General features: G+C 39.2%; 1 protein-coding gene across 1 annotated transcript in view; it reads right to left on the bottom strand.

Moving 5' to 3' along the window:
* Positions 1-20,836, bottom strand: part of LOC117483126 (VPS10 domain-containing receptor SorCS1) — a 214,305-nt gene that overhangs the window by 74,252 nt on the left and 119,217 nt on the right. Inside the window, exon 3 of the mRNA XM_034131317.1 lies at positions 18,182-18,281. Coding sequence (XP_033987208.1) covers positions 18,182-18,281 — 100 coding nt within the window. The remainder of the gene's footprint in view (positions 1-18,181; positions 18,282-20,836) is intronic.

The raw sequence follows: 20,836 nt of genomic DNA, 5'->3' as shown, positions 1-20,836 counted from the left end.
CGCGAGTTGGCGGACTTTATTTTGCTTACTTTAACATCATTTTTCATGGTGGGGCTAAGGTGGGGCTAAGCCATTTCTTGGTAGGGCTGTAGCCTACCCCAGCCACACCCTGGCGCCGCCACTGCCTGCGTCTTGGCCAAAAAGTCGCACTGGAACACACCGCAAAGACTTCAGCCGACGGCCAAGTAGCACGTACGCACTGCGCATGCGGGAGTGGCGATAACTCTCCTTACCAGCAGGCGGCGGTAGTGTGTATTCGTCATTCAAAAGAGGCAACCGGAAGACAGACTGCGTGATATATACAAACAACAAATAGCGTGTGCGTTCCATTTTCACTCTCGTCCACCACAGACTGTTTCACAGACTGTTTCACATAGCGACTTATAATCGTATAATTCTTGCGTCCAGGTGAGATGAAAATGAAAAGTAATAGCCGTCTGTGTGTGCCTAATCGTTTGTTTGCGTACCTCACTTCCGTTTCACTTCTCATGCACTGATTCGCTAAGCTGAACAGCCAATCAGAGTGATTTATTTTTCTGACAGCCTCCGCTGCAGATTCAACATGGTCAATCGGCAGCGGAAGGTGTCGGCACGGCCGAAAAGACACGACGGTGCGGGACACACCAATCTGAGTAAGGCGATAGGACGCTCATCGGCGGCCAGAGATCTATCAACGGCCGAAATCGGCTTGGTGTGTCAAGGCCTTTAGACCAATGGTTCCTACTGATGTCTAGTGGTGTCCAGTCAGTGCAATACATGTAGCAATTACAGGCCACTACAAGAGCTAGTACTGGAGTTCAGTCGCTACACAGAGGCTTACATGCGCTCTAGAGATGGCCTTTGGCATGACAACCTCTGTGAGCCTATTATATCATCAGACAGCCGTGAGAAAAAGAATACACACTCCTCTCACAGTCAATATCCTGCTCAGTATGGCAGCATACAGCAAAGTGTTTCTGCTCTCTCATGCTAGTGAGTCATTTGTCAGCACTCACTTGGGTAATGGCACTTACTACAAACAGCAGTTCATCAATCACAAAAGGCAGATATAATGCCACATGCGTGAGCCCCATGCTGACCAATCCAATCAAATGCACTCAAACGCTGTCTGAACTACAAATCCCAATTAACGTTGTGCTCACTCCCTGGAACTGCAACTCAGCTGGAATAGTAGACAACTTAAAATGTACTGATGTTTGTGTTGGTCACTAGTGGGTTACAGACGCACAGTATGATATTATTTGGCCTGCTTACAGAAATGTGTATACACTAAAATACAATGAAATATAAAGATTCATACACCATGGTGACTAAATATGGACATTGCTACATTCTGAAGCAAAAAGTATGCTTTTTCTATGTATATACATTTTATTAAACCTTTTCAAGATCAGATGCTACAATATGGAAAGGATTCCTGTAGCATAATGTTGTTCAGTTCCAGGAAAATATGGTGCGGAAGCTATTTAAGTTTAAATGTAATTTGTTAATCATGTTTTGTAACTGTTTTTTTTTTTTTTTTCAGTTTTAGTTTCCTCCCAAAGCAAAATCAAAAATGGCCTGAGTATAACTTTTGGTATCAAATGTCCTGTTTTTGGATTTAGGAATATAAAAAATAACGGAAAGCATTCTGAAAAACAATGTGGTTAAAATCAGTCATCTAAGTGCTTCCTAGAAATATAGCAGTCCTATCAATAACACTTTTCTCATCAGCACTGAATAAGTAAAGAATCCACACTTGCACAATTAAAGTAGTAAAATAACATTTAAGCCAGTGAAACTGTGCGTGTGTGTGTGTGTGTGTGTGTGTGTGTGTGTGTGTGTGTGTGTGTGAAACTTTAAATTATGAGGCCAAAAAGGTTGAAAATGACAAAGGTTAATGAAGCGTATACGTGCCAGCTGGAGGATAGTTAAGATATGTGTAAGGAATACTTGAGTTCATTCCGCCAATGCAGTACCGTAAATAGTCCAAGATAGAATATTAATGAAAATGAAATTAGCCTCATACCTACCATCTCACACAGTCACACAGTAATTGGATTGTGACTCCTCTCCATAAATCTATGCCTGATTTCCCACCGTGCAATACATTGATTTGTTTATGTTGTTAGACTTTAAGAGTGTTCAGATTGGAAAAGGCTATAAAAAGTGGAACAAAGAAAATTGTTGAGATTTAATCTCTCTTGGGAGGTCAATTTTCTCGCTTCTCCATGAGAACTACTTAGTTGGCAATTATTTAATACAAGTTAATAAACTGGTTTTTAGCTAATTTGATTAATTTGACTGAGGTTACAGTTTTGAACTGGGATTGATAGAATGAGCACGAGTCAGTGCTGTCTTGTATTTAAAATATGTATTTGCCAGCTGAATGAAAACGTGGAGGGTCAGGGCCAGTTATCCTATAATCTGAGTAGCACTTTCTTCATGTTTGTCAGCAACTGTTCGTTTTAGAACTCCTGTTGAAGCATACAAGAACCACCTCAAATGGGTTAGCAATGTAGCAGCAACTGTACTCCGAGTCCCTAAGGAATGGTGGAACTTCTCACCTCATCCCTAGGGAGATGCTAGCCACCCTCCAGAGAAAAACCTGTTATGAGATTAGGAGTGAAGATGGACCGGTAGATTTGCCTTCGGGCTCAGTTCTCATTTCATCACAGTGATTGCAGTCTCCCTCCCGCTGCCCACCTTATGCTCCATTGTACCCTGATTCTTGAACAAGACGGAGAGATACTTGAACTCCTTCACTTGGGGTAAGGACCGATGGCCTAGATGTTGTTAATTATGGTTATGCTGAATAGGACATTAGTAAGTGTTTTATGGTGAGTTGACGTTCTAATGGTATGCATGCACTAGCTAATGGTACATGTGAAAAGTGTTATTATTTCTACACTTTGGTGTTATTAAATTACTTCAGTAAAAGCTGTAAATACTTTGTCCACTATTGCAATTATGAACTGGCGGCGATGCAATTACCGCTCATCGTCAACGAGTTTGTTGAAGTTGTAACCTGAATCCACTGGTTTTGAGTCTCGCAATTGAAGCTAAAGGGCAGTAAAAGGTGAGCAGGTCTAGCCAGGAGAGAGTTAAGTACTCACAGGAGGTTGATAAATGTCAGTGAGCAGCAGCGGCTAAAGGTCTCAACATCTGCCGGTGTCACTGCCAACCCATTCGCCAAGAACCCAGAGAAAACTCAAAATAAGTTCACCAAGAAACCACAGCAATGCCAAACTGTGTGTACTCGATCAAAACCATTATTCCAAACAGTTATTTGTATTTTATTATTTCTTTGTGATTTGGAGTGAAGGTAGGAACATTTGTTTTGTCTCTTAATAGGAGAAGATTACGATGCAATTGGTGTGTGAAACATTTTTTTTATAAAATGGGATGGAGAGCAGTGATTCTAATAAACATTACGTTTGCAGAGGCTTTGCCTAAAATTACATTACTGTGCCTTAAAAAAAAATGGGAGAAATGCTGCCCAATCACAGGTGTTGCGTTATTTGCAAGTTTTTTTTGTAGACATCGAAGCCCTGATAAAGCTCTGCGTGGGTTCAATCAGCGAGACTACTTTTATTAATTCTCAATACCATGTTTCACTCTTTTAAATGCTTCTGATAAGTTGATTATGGGCATCCAATCCTTTAGTTAACCTGTTAAGCCCTGAGCCTGTTTTTCAGGTCTCAGGCTCGAAAATGACATTCCCAGAACAAATGACTATAACTTCACTTCTTTAAAAAACATTACTTATAGTGAAAACCACCCTTGAATGATGGGATAGTAGACTAAAAGCTTTAGGAATCCAAACTATAACATATAATAAGTACCCTGTATCAAGATTGATTTGAAACAAGTGACATTTGACCTTTTTAGAGAGATTTAGAAAAAAAAAAAACACTTCTGGGGTCATTTGGGTGCATTTTCCATATCTCTGGAACCCATCGGTCGATTTTGATGATTGACACCTCTTTTTAACCGTTAGAGCCAATAGAATCGAGTGGAAGTTCCTAAAATCCATTTAAACATTACCCATTGGTGAATAGAGTGATGCGTAGCCAGAATGCCCAAAACCGGAAGCAAATGATTCCCTCTTTATTGAAATGCGTGTAATTGTAGCCCAAATACATGTACTTGGGCACCTGCATAGTCAACGACATATCTGCAGCAGCTTTGTGTGCAGACAATCAAACTATACTGGAAACCCTTGAAGTGATAAGAGAGAAGTGATAAACAATGTCCTTCAGCTGATAGGACACCTATAGATGACATCCTCAGATCTGATTATTCTTTGCAGTCCTGAGTACATCTGTTGGAAGTGTGCAGCAATGCTGATGAGACAGTTCTATCAGGAAAAATATATATGCACTTTAAGGTGAGACTCAGTAAAAGTAAGTGCAATTTAGGACTCAGGACGTGTGCAGTTAATACCTTCTGATGTCAAATACACTGGTGAAGACCTCATTGTATGATGTTTTTGTTTATGTCACTGATGTATTAGTTTAATACCACATATACCTGTATCTACTGTCAGCTGCCACTAGATACAATGGTTTAAACGTAGCTAATGCTAACAGTCATAAGGGTAGACTGGTAGTATAACTTAAGAGTTAATTGCGAGGGTATCCATGTGTATCCATGTAAAGTTTCGGCATTGACAGCACGTATCAAATCTAATCTCCCCATTAATATTCATGACAAATGCTACCTATCAAAGTCCATCGATGCTACTCCAAGTGAAGGACATGAAAGTAAAGATAGTTGATACACATTTTCATAATTATGACTTCTCTTCTCCCTGCTGCATCGACCAGGTGCTTTCAACTGTTTGATCCGACTTATTAAACTCAACTACTGTCTCTTGATCGGAGGCATTTAAGCCCACGGCTAATTGAATGCTGCCTGACATTTTAGCTAACGCAAAGCCCTGCCAGACCTGACAAACAGTAACATGTCAGTTTCCGTCTTCCAGGATAATTGGGTCTCCATCTCAGCTACAGCTGCCCCTTATGGCTGTACATAAGTTTGAAGGCGTGTATGAGTAATGCAGATTTATAGATCCTTTACTCGTGAATGAACAAAAACAAGACAAACATTTAGATAATTAACCGGCAGCTTCCCACTTTAGACATCTTGATCCGCTTTGAGCTATGGAAATAATGAATTATTTACAGTGGCCATAAATAAATCACATACCAGCATATGCCATTGTGTGGATGTATTTATACTTTATGTTAGCAATGCTTTAAGAGGGGGAAACCAGGTCCCTTATCCTGGCAGGTGCATTGAATTGTTTAGCTTTCAGTCCTGCTGAGAAAGTGGGTAATGTCCCGTAAAGGCGTAAAAGAATAACGATGGAATCCCACTGCTCACCTAGAGTTACCCATCCCATCTTCTTTACAACCCCTGTTCCCTCTTCCATCTCCGTGTCTCACACTCTGTCATCCCGTCTCCGTCTCCCCCCCCCATCTCTCTGTCCATCTGTATTTGTGTCTATCGGCCTGTCTCTCCTCCTCTGCCGCTGTGTCTTCTCACGGGCTCCCGGGCCGCTTCCCTCTCTGCTCATTGCATAGCCATTTGGAGACTGTGCCTCAGGGCTGACAGATGTTGTCCCCCCCTCTAAGCACCACCAACTTCCACCCCTCCCGCCGCCAACCCCCTACACCACCACCTCGAACAGAACCATCATCTGTTAGCTTGTCCTCGATTGCGCTACCACCGCTGTGAGCGCACTGTTGCGGCCAGCAAAGCATGTCTGATTCACTGTGATTCATTTGGCATGCAGTGTGTCCTTAAAAAGCTGCTGGACATAGGGACATTTTAAGACCAATTTCCCTGCTTTGCCCCTCCGCAATGTGAAGTTAAAGGATGTGTTGATATCTTTATGTAATTCTTGCACCAGGTGGTATTGCTGCAGGTGTGTAAGCATGTGCCTTCATCACTCTTGACCTGTTTCATCAGGAACTCCAGAACATTGCTGTTAGCTGGTTGATGCAGCATTTTGTGTTAGACTCTGTTCAAAGTTCCAACAAAATAATGTATTACCTTTTTGAATGTATTATTTTATTTTACATAAATAAGCTGCAATGTTGATTCCTTTAGTCTCGAGGGGTAATATCTCCCCTGATTTGTAGTCATTGAAAATGCAGTACATCTGTTCAGATGACAACAACTCTTAGCTGAATTACAGTCTTAAAGTGATCCATTAGCTGATGTGATAGAAATCTGAAAAGTTGTTTTTCTGATGAACGCAGTCATGCAGAAGGATTTATTTCCCAACCATTTCCCTTGAAGGACCCCTTTGCTATCATGTAGTAAACTGATGACATCTGACTAAGTGACATGTTATGGATATTTCAAATTATACTCAATCAATAAGATAACTGTCTTTAAAAAAAATGATAAATTGTATATAAACTGCAGGGAGGTTTTAGTATTAAAATAAGATATATCTAGCATCGCAAGGGTTCCCTCAACAAAAAGTAGTGAGATTACCCCATTGGATTTCGGATTATTACAAAAAATAAACTTTGTGGGCTGTTCATGTTTATGGTACGGTTCCATAGCTGCGCATCTCCACCGCTCAGCTAAAGGTGGACTTGTGTCGGAATGATGACCTTTAGCAGATTATTTTGTCACTTATTAGCAACTGCTGTTTCTACAACACGTGGAAGCTTCAGACATTCATAAGAGGGGTAATTACGGACATATTTTATGGCGTAGAACAAAGTGTAAAAGTCCTGTAAGCTTGTGTTTATCACAGATCTTATTTCAGGCATCTTACTACAAACCTGTTGAAAAAACCATTGACTTCGAGACGAAGGAACAAGAAGGGGTAAAGTCATTTCCGGATTTTAGGACTCATTAACGCACCACTCTTTTGCAGAGATTACTTTTACTGTTATGTTTAAAATGTGTGACATATTTTATAATGCTCTAACAATCATACATACATAATAGGCTGCTTTTAAGACAAATTATGTGTTTTGTTTGTCCTTGTTACTTGTTTGTACTTTTATCTCAGTTTTTTTTATTGCATACTTGGACTCGGACGAGGCTTTGTGAAAATAGCGGATTGTGATCTTCACCGTGCCATTATTCCATTAATATACATAAATAATACTCCAAACTTATATACACAAGAGTTTCATTAAGTTTGCTTTACAGAATTTAAATAAATCCTTGGATAGACCAAATATAATTTGTCTTACCAAAGCCCTCGCAACCCACTGTGAATCCTTGGCGGGAACCCCACCTTTGAAACCAGTGTTTTAAAACATTTAGCTTATAAAGTCCAAAGCAGGATGGGACATATTATTGTGAAGCCTGAAATGTAACAATATTAGTCCACTCGTTACTGTATGTTGGTTTGTTAGTACAAAGTATCTTGATTTTAATGAATAGTTTTTTTTCAAATGATCTTTCCTCTTTGGTCGACATCTGGTTGAAAAGCTGTTGCCCAAACAATACAAATATGGTATTTTTAACCATAACAATCATATGAACAGCTTGGCCCAAATTAAATTAGTCGCCACCAGCAATTACAGGCAACCTTTAAAATACATTGAAATGACAAACCTGTACCTGTACTGTAGCTACCAGAATTGTCTATATATATATATATATATATATATATATATATATATATATATATATATATATATATATATATAGATATATATATATATATATATATATATATATATATATATATATATATATATATATATATATTTATATTCTCTGTACAATTCAAGTAATAATAAAACATTGTTTTTGCATGGTTTATTCATTCACATTTGGGTTTTAAGGTCAAACTATCAACATGTTTGTTTTATATCATTATGTGAGCAGTGTTTGTAAAATATTTCATAGTCTTTGAAACTCAATTTGTTTGCACTTACGTACTTTGAGTTTGAAATATTTAATCATTACACATCCTCTCAATTAGTTTTCCAACATGGTCCAAAAAAAGTTTCATTAAGGCTCTTATCTGATCAGACATTTGTATTTGTCAAAGGAAAAGAGCAAGTGTTATCAGAAACATTAACCATGGATGGTTATATAGAAATGTCCCAGCATGCCCTGACAGCGAGACAGCATGAACAACATCAGGACACTGAGGCCCAATCCCAAACCACGCCCTACACCCTACCCCTACACACTCCCCCTCCGTGACAGAGTGAACTACGTGGAGTGACACTCGCAGCTCAATAGGCGCTTTCACACCAAGTACTTTGCCGAACTTAGTTCATCAGAACTCTTTAGTTCTGATGAACTAAAGAGCAGATCGCGTTCACACCGGAATAAGTCCCTGAGGGAGGATTAGGCAAATGAAGTCGCTGACGTCACTTCTTCTTCTTCTGCTTTGGGTTTACTGGCAGGCCGCAAACCACTTCACGGCGTATACTGCCAAACGTTTTGGGAGTTTTACGGGCCGTGGTTTGCAATCCGCCCAGCCAATCAGAAATGGGAACCTTTTTCTCTCATGAAAGTACCTGCTCTCTAGCAGGGACTGAAAAGGGGGTGGAAAGGTTCTCATGAACTAAATTCTAGTTCCGGATTTTTTTGGTGTGAACGCAAATTTTCGGAACTATATCGGAACTATACTGGGAAAAGTACTCCGGTGTGAAAGCGCCTAATGAGGCTCCCTCCTGTCAGATGGAGGGAGTAAATACAGCGGCAAGCTTTGGGACAAACTCCCCTCTCTCCGGCAGAAACAGGAAACGCCTAAAAACAGCCTAATGACTAAATTCAGAATTCATTCACCTGCTTTTCCCACTGTGACAACTCAAAATGTATTGCATGAAAATATGTCAAACCAGGATTGAGAGAACACTTGTGCAGGTTTTTGATACTGGTGTATTCATGACCTGTTTTTTAGCACTTTAATATATTTATATTTGGTTATCTCTAAGTTTAGAGGTTTTTATTGGAATTGGTGGGGTTCGAAATTCCTGACCTCGATAGGATAAAGGTTACCTCAAAACTAACAGAAAACACTAAATGATAAGCATTTTAGCAGATTTGACATGATATGCAGTTCAAATAATCTAGATTAACCAACATGCCAAGCATTGGCATGCTAATGTGACAGTTGTTAAGTGTTGATGTCATATGGCATTATGAAGTGTTAATTAAGAAATGTATTTGAGCATTCTAAAAAAAAAAGAAGAAAGTTGTACAACATTGGATTTTAACGTAAAACGCTTTTCACAGGTTTAAAATTGGTAAACACCATTATCAACCCAATTTAGTCTCAGGATTGAAAGTGAATCAAAGCTAGGTTGTGTTATATTGATTGCCTTCATTTTTGCTGCAATAGCACTTTAATATATTAAATGTACCTAATCCTTCTCAGTATAGCAGCCCACCACTCTCGAGCTGAATTCAAACTACCTAAGAACTAGTTCTTGTCAGCTTTACTTTGAAATTAATTATTCCATAGCATGCTAACATGTTTACAACACGCTAATATACTCTTATCATAGAGCTGTAAAAAACGGACAGAACTGGGTGTGTTACTAAACTTTAGCATTAGCATGTTAACATAACAACTGCACTATTAAAAAGGCTATCTTGTTAGTAGCCTATCCTAGGCTAAATAGAAAACACTCAAATAAGCATTTTAGCCTGCTTATTCTTAACTAATTTAAAGCTAGATTTCATAAGGCATTATTAAGTGTTTATTCAGATATGTTTTGGAGCTTTCTGAAAAATAAAACTGTTGTTGAAAACTGGGGATTCGCATTGCCAACCCAATATAGTCTCAGGATTTGGAGAAAATCATATCTGGTTTTTTATACTATTGATGGTATAAATAAATAAATATAATATTCATGAGTAGTTGATGGCCAATAAATATTCATGAGTAGTTGAATAGCAGTTTTTATTGACGATGTATTGCTGAAATCCATCATAATTTTGTCTCAGTATCACAACGTTTATCTCAATATAGCCTTATTTATTTTTACGCTCCTATCTCTGTATCACAGCTCTAAAGAGTAACTACAGAAAATCCTTCTGCTATCCGATAGTGAAATTGTTCAACTAACAAAATGCTGGGTGGCTTAATTGTAAGGGATGAAACTTGTTGTAATTGTCAGGAACCATTCGTCCAATTTAATCTATAGAACAAGACTTTTTTGACAGTGAATATATTTTAAATTGTGCATACATGTGTTGAACTATCAGAGTATCATAATCAGATTTTGTGTAAAGAAATAAAAGGGAAATATCCAAGCAAAGGCAAATATTAGGAAGCTTTCAAATTCGATTAAAATATAATAAAGTGAGAGATATCAAACCTAACCTTCGTGTCACTTCTGCGTTTATGTTTGAAATTGAAGTAGTTGCATCATTTTGTGGTCTTTTATTAGATGGATACTTTCTGCTAAACTTTTCTTGTCATTGCCATTGTTAAGGACATTTTGACGACATGAAATATTCAGTTCACTTTAAAGTCTGTGCTTGTATCCCAAAGTGAAACAATAAACTAAAGTCTTTGAAGCTCGACAGTGGGAGAGGCCTCGTCTGAGGTGAATTCATATTCCACCCACCTGCCTGTTGTTGCCGTCTGAGCCACACAAGGCCGTAATTGTTTCTGAATGCCACGCATGCAAACACATGAATGCACACCCCGACACACACAAGCAAGGTCTTTGCCGTGAAAACACTTGAGCCTAGCGATTGCTGTTTAAGTCAATACATTCTTGAGAAAAAACACTTATGTATTCCTAAAAGAGAACTCACAGACAGAGTGCAGAGAGCAGAGACTGAATCTATCCGTCACTCATATGCTTCCTCTGGAATATTCCGCTTTGTTTTCTAGCCATTAGAGGCTTTACCCATTTGTATGAGGCTGTGTTGTTGTTTTTTAACCAGCACTCACCATCCCGACCCATTTACTGTAATAATGGGCTCTCACACAACATTTCTGTCTAAAACCCAAAATAATTCCCCCTAATGTGTACTGGAAATGTGCTCTCTCATGTACAGACTTTGTATGAAGCCACAATATGAAAATTGGTGTAATTGCTATGTTGTTAGACTGTTCTCTTCATGGGTGACCCTGGTGTCATCTCTGTACTGTTTTGCTTTGTCACTCTACATGTTATTTTCCTCTCCTCTGTCCACTCTGTATTTGCTGTCTTTCTCCCTCTTCTTCTCACTTTCTCTTTTTCCCTCTCTGTGCCATTTCTCCCTCCCTCCCTCTCGGTACTCCAGTGCTTTACTCCATCCCCTGCAGCCACAGAGGCCTGATCTACTTTCACTATTGGTGAAGAGAGGGGCTTTTGTCTGCCACCAACATCAGTCTCATGGCGTCATGCCGGGGGTGACAGCGAGAGTGGCGAACCTGCGCTCCCTGCTACCCTCCCTTACAAACATGCAAGTGTGTGATTGGGATGAAGTGCAAATGGGTTGTATGCGTGTGTTTAAGAGTAACAAGCTGTTTCTTTGTAATATTTTTTAATTGGTTTGATGCTTTGACCATGTCACACTTTGATTCTGTCACTCAAGTTTCAATTAAGATGTTTCAATTAAGTGTAAAATCTCAACAACTGTTGGATGGATCTCCATTGGTTTTGCTGCTCACAATAATTGTCCACACAAATTGTAGGCCCTGCCCTTTTTTTTTTTTAACTGGGCAGATATGTGCAGATCCTTTTGAAAGGGTTAACCCACACAAGGCCCCTGGCCGTGTTCTCAGGGTGTGTGCAGTTCAGCTGGCAGAGGTGTTCACAGACATCTTTTTTTTTCTTTCTTTTTCTTTTGTCAATTTATTGAACTAGTCAGAAACAAAACATACATAATAATATATATATATATATTTTTACTTATAATAATAATTATAACAAAGTACAAAAAAAAAAACAAAAAAAACAACAATCTCAAATAGTCTCTGTCATGTTCAACAGGGGCAAGAAGAAGCTTAAAAACACTTTTCTGGTCCTACCCCGTCTAGCGTACATTTTCCTTGCAAATAAAATATTAGGTTATCGTCATCAGCGTCATGTTTTAACAAAACAATCAAAAAGAAATCACTTTTACAATTACAAGAAATAACAAATATGATTGTACAGGTCCCCCTCATAACCATTAATGATTTGGCTTCTTAATAATAGTTTCAGTTTAGATAGACTTGTACAATATTTCAGTGCATCATTAGAGTTATTCCACAGACTAACACCTTTTGATGAGATGCAATGAAGTTTGGAATTTGTTCGTATGGGTGGTTTTTTGAAAATGCAGTTTCCTCTCAACATGTGCATGTTTTCTCTCCGTGTGAAAGATCCCTGGATATGACTTAGTTGTTGATTTGCGGATTTGAACATAATTTGAATAGTTTTATAGTCAACCAGGTCTTGTCGTTTTAGTGTTTTTAGTTTGATAAATAATGTATTTGTTGGTTCTCTGTACGCAGTTTTATGTATAATTCGTACAGTATTGCTCTTTTTTGCAGGATGAAGATTGGATGTGTTTTATATGTGTTCCCCCAAACTTCCCACACCCACACATCTTCAACAGGTCCCTGCTGCAGTCTGTAGTCCCCACATGTTTCAAACACTCCACCATCGTTCCTGTCCCCAAAAAGTAAAAAATCACCAGCCTCAACGACTACAGCCCAGTAGCACTCACCTCCATCATAATGAAGTGCTTTGAGCGGTTAGTCAAATCATTCATCACCTCCTCCCTCCCTGACTCTCTGGACCCCCTGCAGTTTGCCTACAGAGCAAACAGGTCCACAGACGACGCCATAGCCCTCACCCTCCACACTGCCCTCTCACACCTGGACCAGAGGAACAGGAACACATATGTGAGAATGCTGTTCATTGACTACAGTTCAGCATTCAATACCATTGTGCCCTCCAAGCTGGTCATCAAGCTCAGAGACCTCGGGCTCAACAGCGCCCTCTGTGACTGGATCCTGAACTTCCTGACCGGCAGACCCCAGGCAGTGCGGGTGGGAAACATCACATCCTCCACCCTGATCCTCAACACCGGAGCCCCTCAAGGCTGCGTGCTCAGCCCTCTCCTCTACTCCCTGTTCACTCACGACTGCGTGGCCATACACAGCTCCAACACCATCGTGAAGTTTGCTGACGACACGACCGTCATCGGGCTGATCAGTAAGGAGGTTAGAGCCCTGACATCTTGGTGCCAGGATAACAACCTCCATCTCAACGTCAGCAAAACAAAGGAGCTGATTGTGGATTACAGGAAGCACCAGAGAGAGGGACACGCCCCCATCGCCATCAATGGGACTACGGTGGAGAGAGTCAGCAGCTTCAGGTTCCTCGGTGTCCACATCACTGAGGACCTGACATGGACTCTTCACACGACCACCATCACCAAAACAGCGGCTCTTCTTCCTCCGCAGGCTGAGGAGGTTCAACATGGACTCCAGGATACTCTGCAACTTCTACAGGTGCACCATAGAGAGGATCCTGACCTTCTATAGGTGCACCATAGAGAGTATCCTGACCTTCTACAGGTGCACCATAGAGAGCATCCTGACCTTCTACAGGTGCACCATAGAGAGCATCCTGACCTTCTACAGGTGCACCATAGAGAGCATCCTGACCTTCTACAGGTGCACCATAGAGAGCATCCTGACCTTCTACAGGTGCACCATAGAGAGCATCCTGACCTTCTACAGGTGCACCATAGAGAGGATCCTGACCTTCTACAGGTGCACCATAGAGAGCATCCTGACCTTCTACAGGTGCACCATAGAGAGCATCCTGACCTTCTACAGGTGCACCATAGAGAGCATCCTGAGCGGCCTGGTACGGCAGCTGCACCGCCCTTAACTTCATTTGATTTTACTGTACAATATTACATTTTACATTCTGTTCTTGTATACCTTATTCTATTCACATGTATAAAGGCTCCTGCATTGACTTACAACATTCTCTGCATTATTTAGCTTATTGTATTTATATATTTTTCTGACATGTATATAGTTGACTTCATCTGTATTACTTGCACATTGGTCATGCTACATAATCTGAACTATTTCATTCTACTGTTTCTTCTTGCACTATTTTTTCTTTTTCAATTGTTGTTTTATGTCCTATATATGTTGCAATGCTGGAGGAGCATTTCTACACTGTAGCTACTGTGCATATGACAAAAAAAGACGCCTATGTCTTTGGTGATCTCCTGATTTCTCACATTGAATGTAAATGCAGGATTTAATACATTTAAGCGGCCTGTCTCGAGATAAAAAAAAGTATGCGAATCATCTGAGGTCTTGGGCACATAGAGCATATATACTTGAGTCTTCCTTAACCCCCACATCCGAGCAGATGCATCACTGCTGATCTCAGTTCCGTCAAATGAATGGAGAGGAAAAATATATCTCGATATTTTCAAGTGTTTTTAGTGTGCGGTTGATTTACCTAAAAGATACAAATATATGCTGATTTACAGATGTATCTTCCAGTGTAAGTCAATGGAAAAAGAGTATTGTAGGGCCCAAATGACGTCAAGATTGAGGTGGAAGTGTATTATCACTGTTTAGTGACTACGAAAATGTGCTTCAATTCCGGGCTCACTTAATGGGGCTTGGCTAGAGCAGATTGTACAACAGTTAAAAAAATGTTGTCAAGCACTTTAGTTGATGACAGGATACTTGTGACCAAACTTATATTTTAGCGTTAGCATGTTAACATAACAAGACTACATTTTTGACAGCCAAATGAAGTGCAGATGTAATTTAAGATATGGTGAAAGTAAAAACATTTTGCATTTAAAGCTACACAATTTGGGTCACCTTTCACTACAGACTTTGGCTGATTTGAGGAATCCATGTTTGTATAGCTTTCAGGCATTTACCCTAACCATAAATGTCAAGTTCTGAATACAACATTGGATATGATTTAAAAAACGTTTTACAAATGTAAAACTGGTAATTACCTCCATCCGACCAATGTGGTCTGAGCTATGTTTGGACTCATCTTGTCAGGATCAGCTCAACATTGTCATACTTAAATCACCTAAGAATAGCAACGTTGTCTCTATTTCTTATTCTTCCAACTGCTTTTTTTTGTAACATGCATGTCATTATTATTGCCTCATGGGGCTGCTGGTGAAGCAAAATACTTTTAGTCCTTTTCATATTTTTACAATTGTTGTAGGAGCCATTTCCTTAGATATGGATCCTGGGAAGAGTGCTAGAAGCTATGGCAGACACTAAAGGACTGGTTCGAGCTGTTAAAGTTAAAACACAGACCAGTGTGCTGGAGAGGCCAATTACCAAGATCTGTCTGCTGTTAGAATGTGAAGAGTGACGGCAGCAAAGAGTCTTCTTCCGCTGATGGCACGATGATATCATGTAGACAGGATGAGTAACACCACACAACTCATATTGATAGATGACTGGATTCATGAAATGAATAGAAATCCTGACTATAGGCTCCTTTTTTTTAAAAATGGATATTTGATAATTGTTTTTGTGGTACTCCAAAATACAATTAGAGGCCGGTTATGTCGGAGCCATTTCCTTAGATTATATTCATTTATCTTTTTAGAGTACATAGCCTGAGATTCTGTGGTGTATATTATTTATTATTTAATTTGAGTGCGTTACTCCTGCAGGTCAAGATGCTGCAGCATAAAAGGAGAGGTGCTGCAGCCTACTGGTGTGGCTGACTGAAGCAAACAGTTTTTAGACCTTGCTGGTTGGGAGCGTCACAGCTTGGTTCTTTCTTGTGCCTTTAACATTGAAGTATCAGTTTATATAAGAAATAGTTTGTTTAAAAATGTTTATTTTTGCCTTTTTTGGAATAAACTATCTTACTTTTCAATCGCATCTGGACATTTATATTTTTTCTCTCAAACTACAAGCGTCTATTCGTTGGTCAGCCCCACGAGTGAATCACAAACAAAGGACAAAAAACAAATGGATATCGTGGTCACTACAATTGTCATGCCTTCGCAACATGGGGATCATGAATGTGCGAGCGAAATAAGAGCCAGAGAGGGGGTGTAAACATGTGTCAGAAAAAGATAATTGGAATGCTTGCCTGTGTGTGAATGTGTATGTAAATGAGGGTGGTAAGAGAAGACGCGAGGATGACAGACAAAGTCAGTCTGTGTGTGCGTAAGACCCTGATGGTTTGAATGCGTGTCTGTCATTTTATTTGTTTCCTTGAGTGTCTGTGAGAGATATTAACAACCTGTCAAGTTGTTTGCAGGTCTTCATCGGCCGGTTGTTCAGACTGTTTAAACTGAGTCCTTGTGTTGTTCAGTTGGCTCGTTTCCTGTACTCAAAAGCTTCAAAACTTCTTCATCGATTTTTCAATCTCCTACAGAACATGCATTGTTAATACAAATAAATTGTTAAAAACAAAGAAAACCATTTATATATTTGTAGCACTTTAAAAGGTCGGCTTATTTGAAGACAATGAAGTAGCAATCATAATGATGTGCCTTTTTAAAGCTAATGTACTTGAACAATTATTGCTGATTTTAGTTTGAATCTTGATTGTTGATTGGACTTGTTGTATATTGCATATTGCAAGTGGATGAAAATGAAATGTAATGCGTACTTGGACTTATATACCGTCATCGCTACTGCTTATGCCACTTTTTTCTGTAACAATGTACATTTCCCCGCTGTCGGACTAATAAAGGATTTCTGATGATGATTTGGATTATGATATTTATCAAAAAGTCGAAAGGGCAAAAACCACTGGCTGTGTTGGACTGCGTCTTGTCATTGACTTTTATTGACACATGTGGCAGATGTTCCATCATTTAGAGTGCAACAACTAGTGGTAAAAACATGTTTAATTTGTATTACTTCACAAGCAAGACTTGCAGCACTTCAACAACACACTTCATGACAGACCGTGGTTTTGCTGTCTTGCAGGAATGTGCATAGACAAGCCACCTACTGGTGAGTGCAACCAAGAATTAAAGAACAAAATAATTACATTGTATGGCTATTAGAAAACAATGTTATTATAAAAGTGGCAGAAAGGGTCCCTTTTCTGAGGACCAACGCAGCATTTTGCCAAATGGGAACTTTGGTGGAACATTTTCATTATGAAAATATGGAACTTCAAACACTTGCATTACTCTTTGAGAAGACCGAACAAACACTTTCCAAATAAAAAGGGGTCACAAAGGCTTTAAACAAAATAATTAATTGAATAATAGTTTTATCCCATTTTGCTTTCAATCTAAAAGGCAGCTAGAATTACTTTTCCTCATCCAGGTAATGTGCAATATTCCATTCGATGCGCGTTAGCACAATCTATGTTTTCCACCCTACAGCTGTGAAGAAACGACACAGTTCCCCTAGCTTAAACACAACTCTTAGCATTTATATGCTTCCATCTGCCTGGCACACCAATTAGCTAGTTGTGCTAAATGTTGCCTATGCTAGTTTCAAGGCAGAACTAAAGCTTGTCGAAATGTGGAACCACATTATGGGTGTCAGTCTACATACCATGTCATCTGTTTGTGGCTGTGTGCACCCCAGTACTCTAATGTTTTGACATCCAGGCTCCCTGTTTAGTCACTATGTTCATGTTCCACCCACAGTCAGCGTCTCATCGGCTGGATTTACACCTTTACCTAACCTCAGGGATTTCCCAGTCACTGACAGCTACTCCTAACTGGATCAGGTGGGTGGCCAGGGTTACACTGAGGTGGGGCTGAATTTCATAATCATTATTATACACTAATTAACTCAGAGGAAATGACCCTTTTTGATTAGAGTCATGTAAGGGGAGGAAGGTGAATCTGTGGAGTTAACAAAGACAGATGGTTCTAACTGTCAATTGACCCAAACCTGGGTAAATGCTAGGGCTAAGCATGAAGGAAAATATGAACCTATCGTTATCTGCTATCCTTTTAGGTCTTGATTTAGCCTAGTTCCAGAAAGACAGAAATAAAAGAGGAACTATAGACAAGCTATATTGGAAGTATTTTCTTTGCTACGAGTTCTGTCTACATGGATTGAACTTGTTAATAAATAACTTACAGTTCAAAGCCTCTAACTGACATTGCAGAAAGTTATAGAGGAAAAGACAGACAGCCAAAAATACAGATAATGATGAGTCATGCCTGTATTTGAATTTGCACACACCAACAGTTGATAGGAAACAAGAGCAGTGCACACAATCAGGGCAATGATGAAATTTGAAGCGAATAAGGAAAAGATGAACATTACCTTTCTCTTGTTGTTGGGGCTCACGTACAAATAACTCAGTATTGTCTTTGCTCCCACTTTCTCATTAAGCTTCTGGTACGTTGCTCCGTAGTCAGTTGACCTGAAATGTAATCAGAAAGGTCTGATGAACACTTGATGAATTACTTGTTGCAATTAAAAGTCCCCCCCCCCCCCTCGAGAATTCAGTGGCAGAGGGGAAAGAGCATCTGCGTTATTAAGTCTCTTTTGTGTTTAACGCAGCGACATGAATCCCCAAGGAGAACAGCGGCTACATCATTATGGTCAGTGTGTGGGGACTGCTGAACACAAACAACACATAATAAAACCAAAGAAAACCTTTTTTTGTATCCAGATGTTCATCATCTGGATCATCAGTTCGTTCCATTATAAATATTTTGTATTTACAAGCAACCATGCAATCACACAAATCATAATGAAAGAGCAATGCTACTAGAATAATTTGAACATGCTCAAATAGAGCCAAGGAACAAAATAAACAGCGTCAGAATAAATTCGCTATTAGCAAGACTGTATAAATGAAGTCTACGGGAGTTTTTGTGCTATTCATGCAGAAAAAACAGGACATTTTTAAGCTTTTTACTCACCTGCTGGCTGCAGGAAAAAGTCTCTTTTATTGGTACTGAGTAACTTAGAAATGTTATTCTGGATTAATACCTCATTATAAAACATCTGATGCTATTACTTGTCATTATTCTACAATTGAAGTGGCTCAATAAATAGCATTATGACATGGACCGATAAAAGGGCATGTTGATTAAACACCTCGGTGCACACCAGCCAAGGGCAATTGTTTTAAACCAAACTGCTGGTGTAAATAATCACATTCAACCATGGAACCAAAGTCATCTGGATACAGCATTGGAGGCGTGACTCCGTTCATTCCTGTGAAAGTTGCTCAGTGGTGCATGAAGCCCAAAATCAAATCAAGTTTTATTTATATAGCACATTTTTTAACGATTTTTGGTCGAGCCAAAGTGCTGTACATATAATAAAAAATACCCTACAGTGAAGACACTTTACAGCAAATACAACAGCATAGTTTGTGCATAATATCAGTATGAGAAAACGACACCTTCTGTCCTTAGACCCTCACATCGTACAAGGAAAAACTTCCAGAGAAAAACCACATTTCAAAGGGAAAAATGGGAGAAACCTCAGGGAGAGCAACAGAGGAGGGATCCCTCTCCCAGGACGGACAGACGTGCAATAGATGCCGTGTGACTAACTGGAGGTAAAACAGCCCAGTCTTGGGCCCATAGTTTACCATAAGCCCTGTATCTAATCCACTGGTTCAGTTAAATTAATGGACAGGGTAGATAACATTTGTTGTATTCTTCTGCTTTTAATGTGTTTTTTCAACTTTTAGGGCCCAGTGATTTGAACAAGGGCTATTCAAGTGTTTGTACAGGCTAATTGATTTACCAAAATGTATAAGTGGATTTACAGATGTCTTTCCCAATGCAAGTCAATAGGAAAGTCTTTTGGGCCGAGTGACGTCACAGACTGACAAGGCAGTTGCCTTACCACCGCTTGGCCTTAACAAAAAATATAATTTTATCAGGTTGAGAAAAAGGCTTTCAATATCTAAAGCAAAAATAAAAAGAGCACAACATCACAGTAAAATCGGGCTTGCATGGTGGAGCAGACATAGGTACCTAAAGACACAAATACAAACAAGGAATTTAAAAGTATGACAAAATTAAGAAACAATGTGTACCCCATGGAAATTGTGAGAGTAAAATGATCACATTTTATTTTTTTCTGCATCTTTCCAAAGTGGTTAAAGTGACTAGTTTGATGCAAACACAGTAGTTTGTGTAATTATTATACAGTATGTTGTTACTGATTGTCCAAAGATCAAATGACAGATGATTATCTGCAAAAGAAATTGTCAAAGTTTTCAAATTAGAGGCTACAGACACAGTACACATGGCTGTCGTGCTGCCTGACGCTAACTTTAATGAGCTCTTAAGTCTGTCGTGAAGATTAAAAGCAGCTTTGCATGACAGAAACGGCTAACAAACACTCATTAATCTGCATATACTCACTGCTTGGAAAAACACCAGGGGAGAATAAAACGGTATCAAGTGGGTGTAGTTTCGTGCAGTCAAAATGTTTTTTAAGGTTGTTAAAACTGAAGCAGATGATGTGATTTTTTTAATGTAGGCGACAGGAAACTGAATGTCTTTCTTCCAAAGCAAATAAATACATGAGAATTGTCAGCTCAAGCATCTAATTAAATTTGAAATACACAAATTAATTAATGTTTGCATGGATCAATAATTTGTCTTAGAACAAAAATATCTGAAATGTCTTTGCCACCTGCCCATACATATGTTAGCTGTCATATGTTTAATAGCATGATATTTGGCCATGATGATATATACAGTACAGGGTCCACTTCATGGCAAATTTAGGGTGGTATCAAGCTCAAGCTACATTCACTAACATTTTTCTAACTTGACTGGTAAGCAGAGTCGCTTTATTATTTTCGTCACTTAATTTGCATAGAAAAGTGTGATTAACCAGCTATAAACAGTTAAATCAAGACCAGCTTTCAATGAGAGCTAAAATATTCAAAGGTTGGTCAAAGTCCTAATGCAACATTTGTGTTCTGTTGAAATTTAGCATTTC

This window comes from Trematomus bernacchii, unplaced genomic scaffold (assembly GCF_902827165.1).
Source record: "Trematomus bernacchii unplaced genomic scaffold, fTreBer1.1, whole genome shotgun sequence".
NCBI classification, from domain to species: Eukaryota; Metazoa; Chordata; class Actinopteri; order Perciformes; family Nototheniidae; genus Trematomus; species Trematomus bernacchii.
This window is presented reverse-complemented; position numbering and strand designations above follow the sequence as displayed.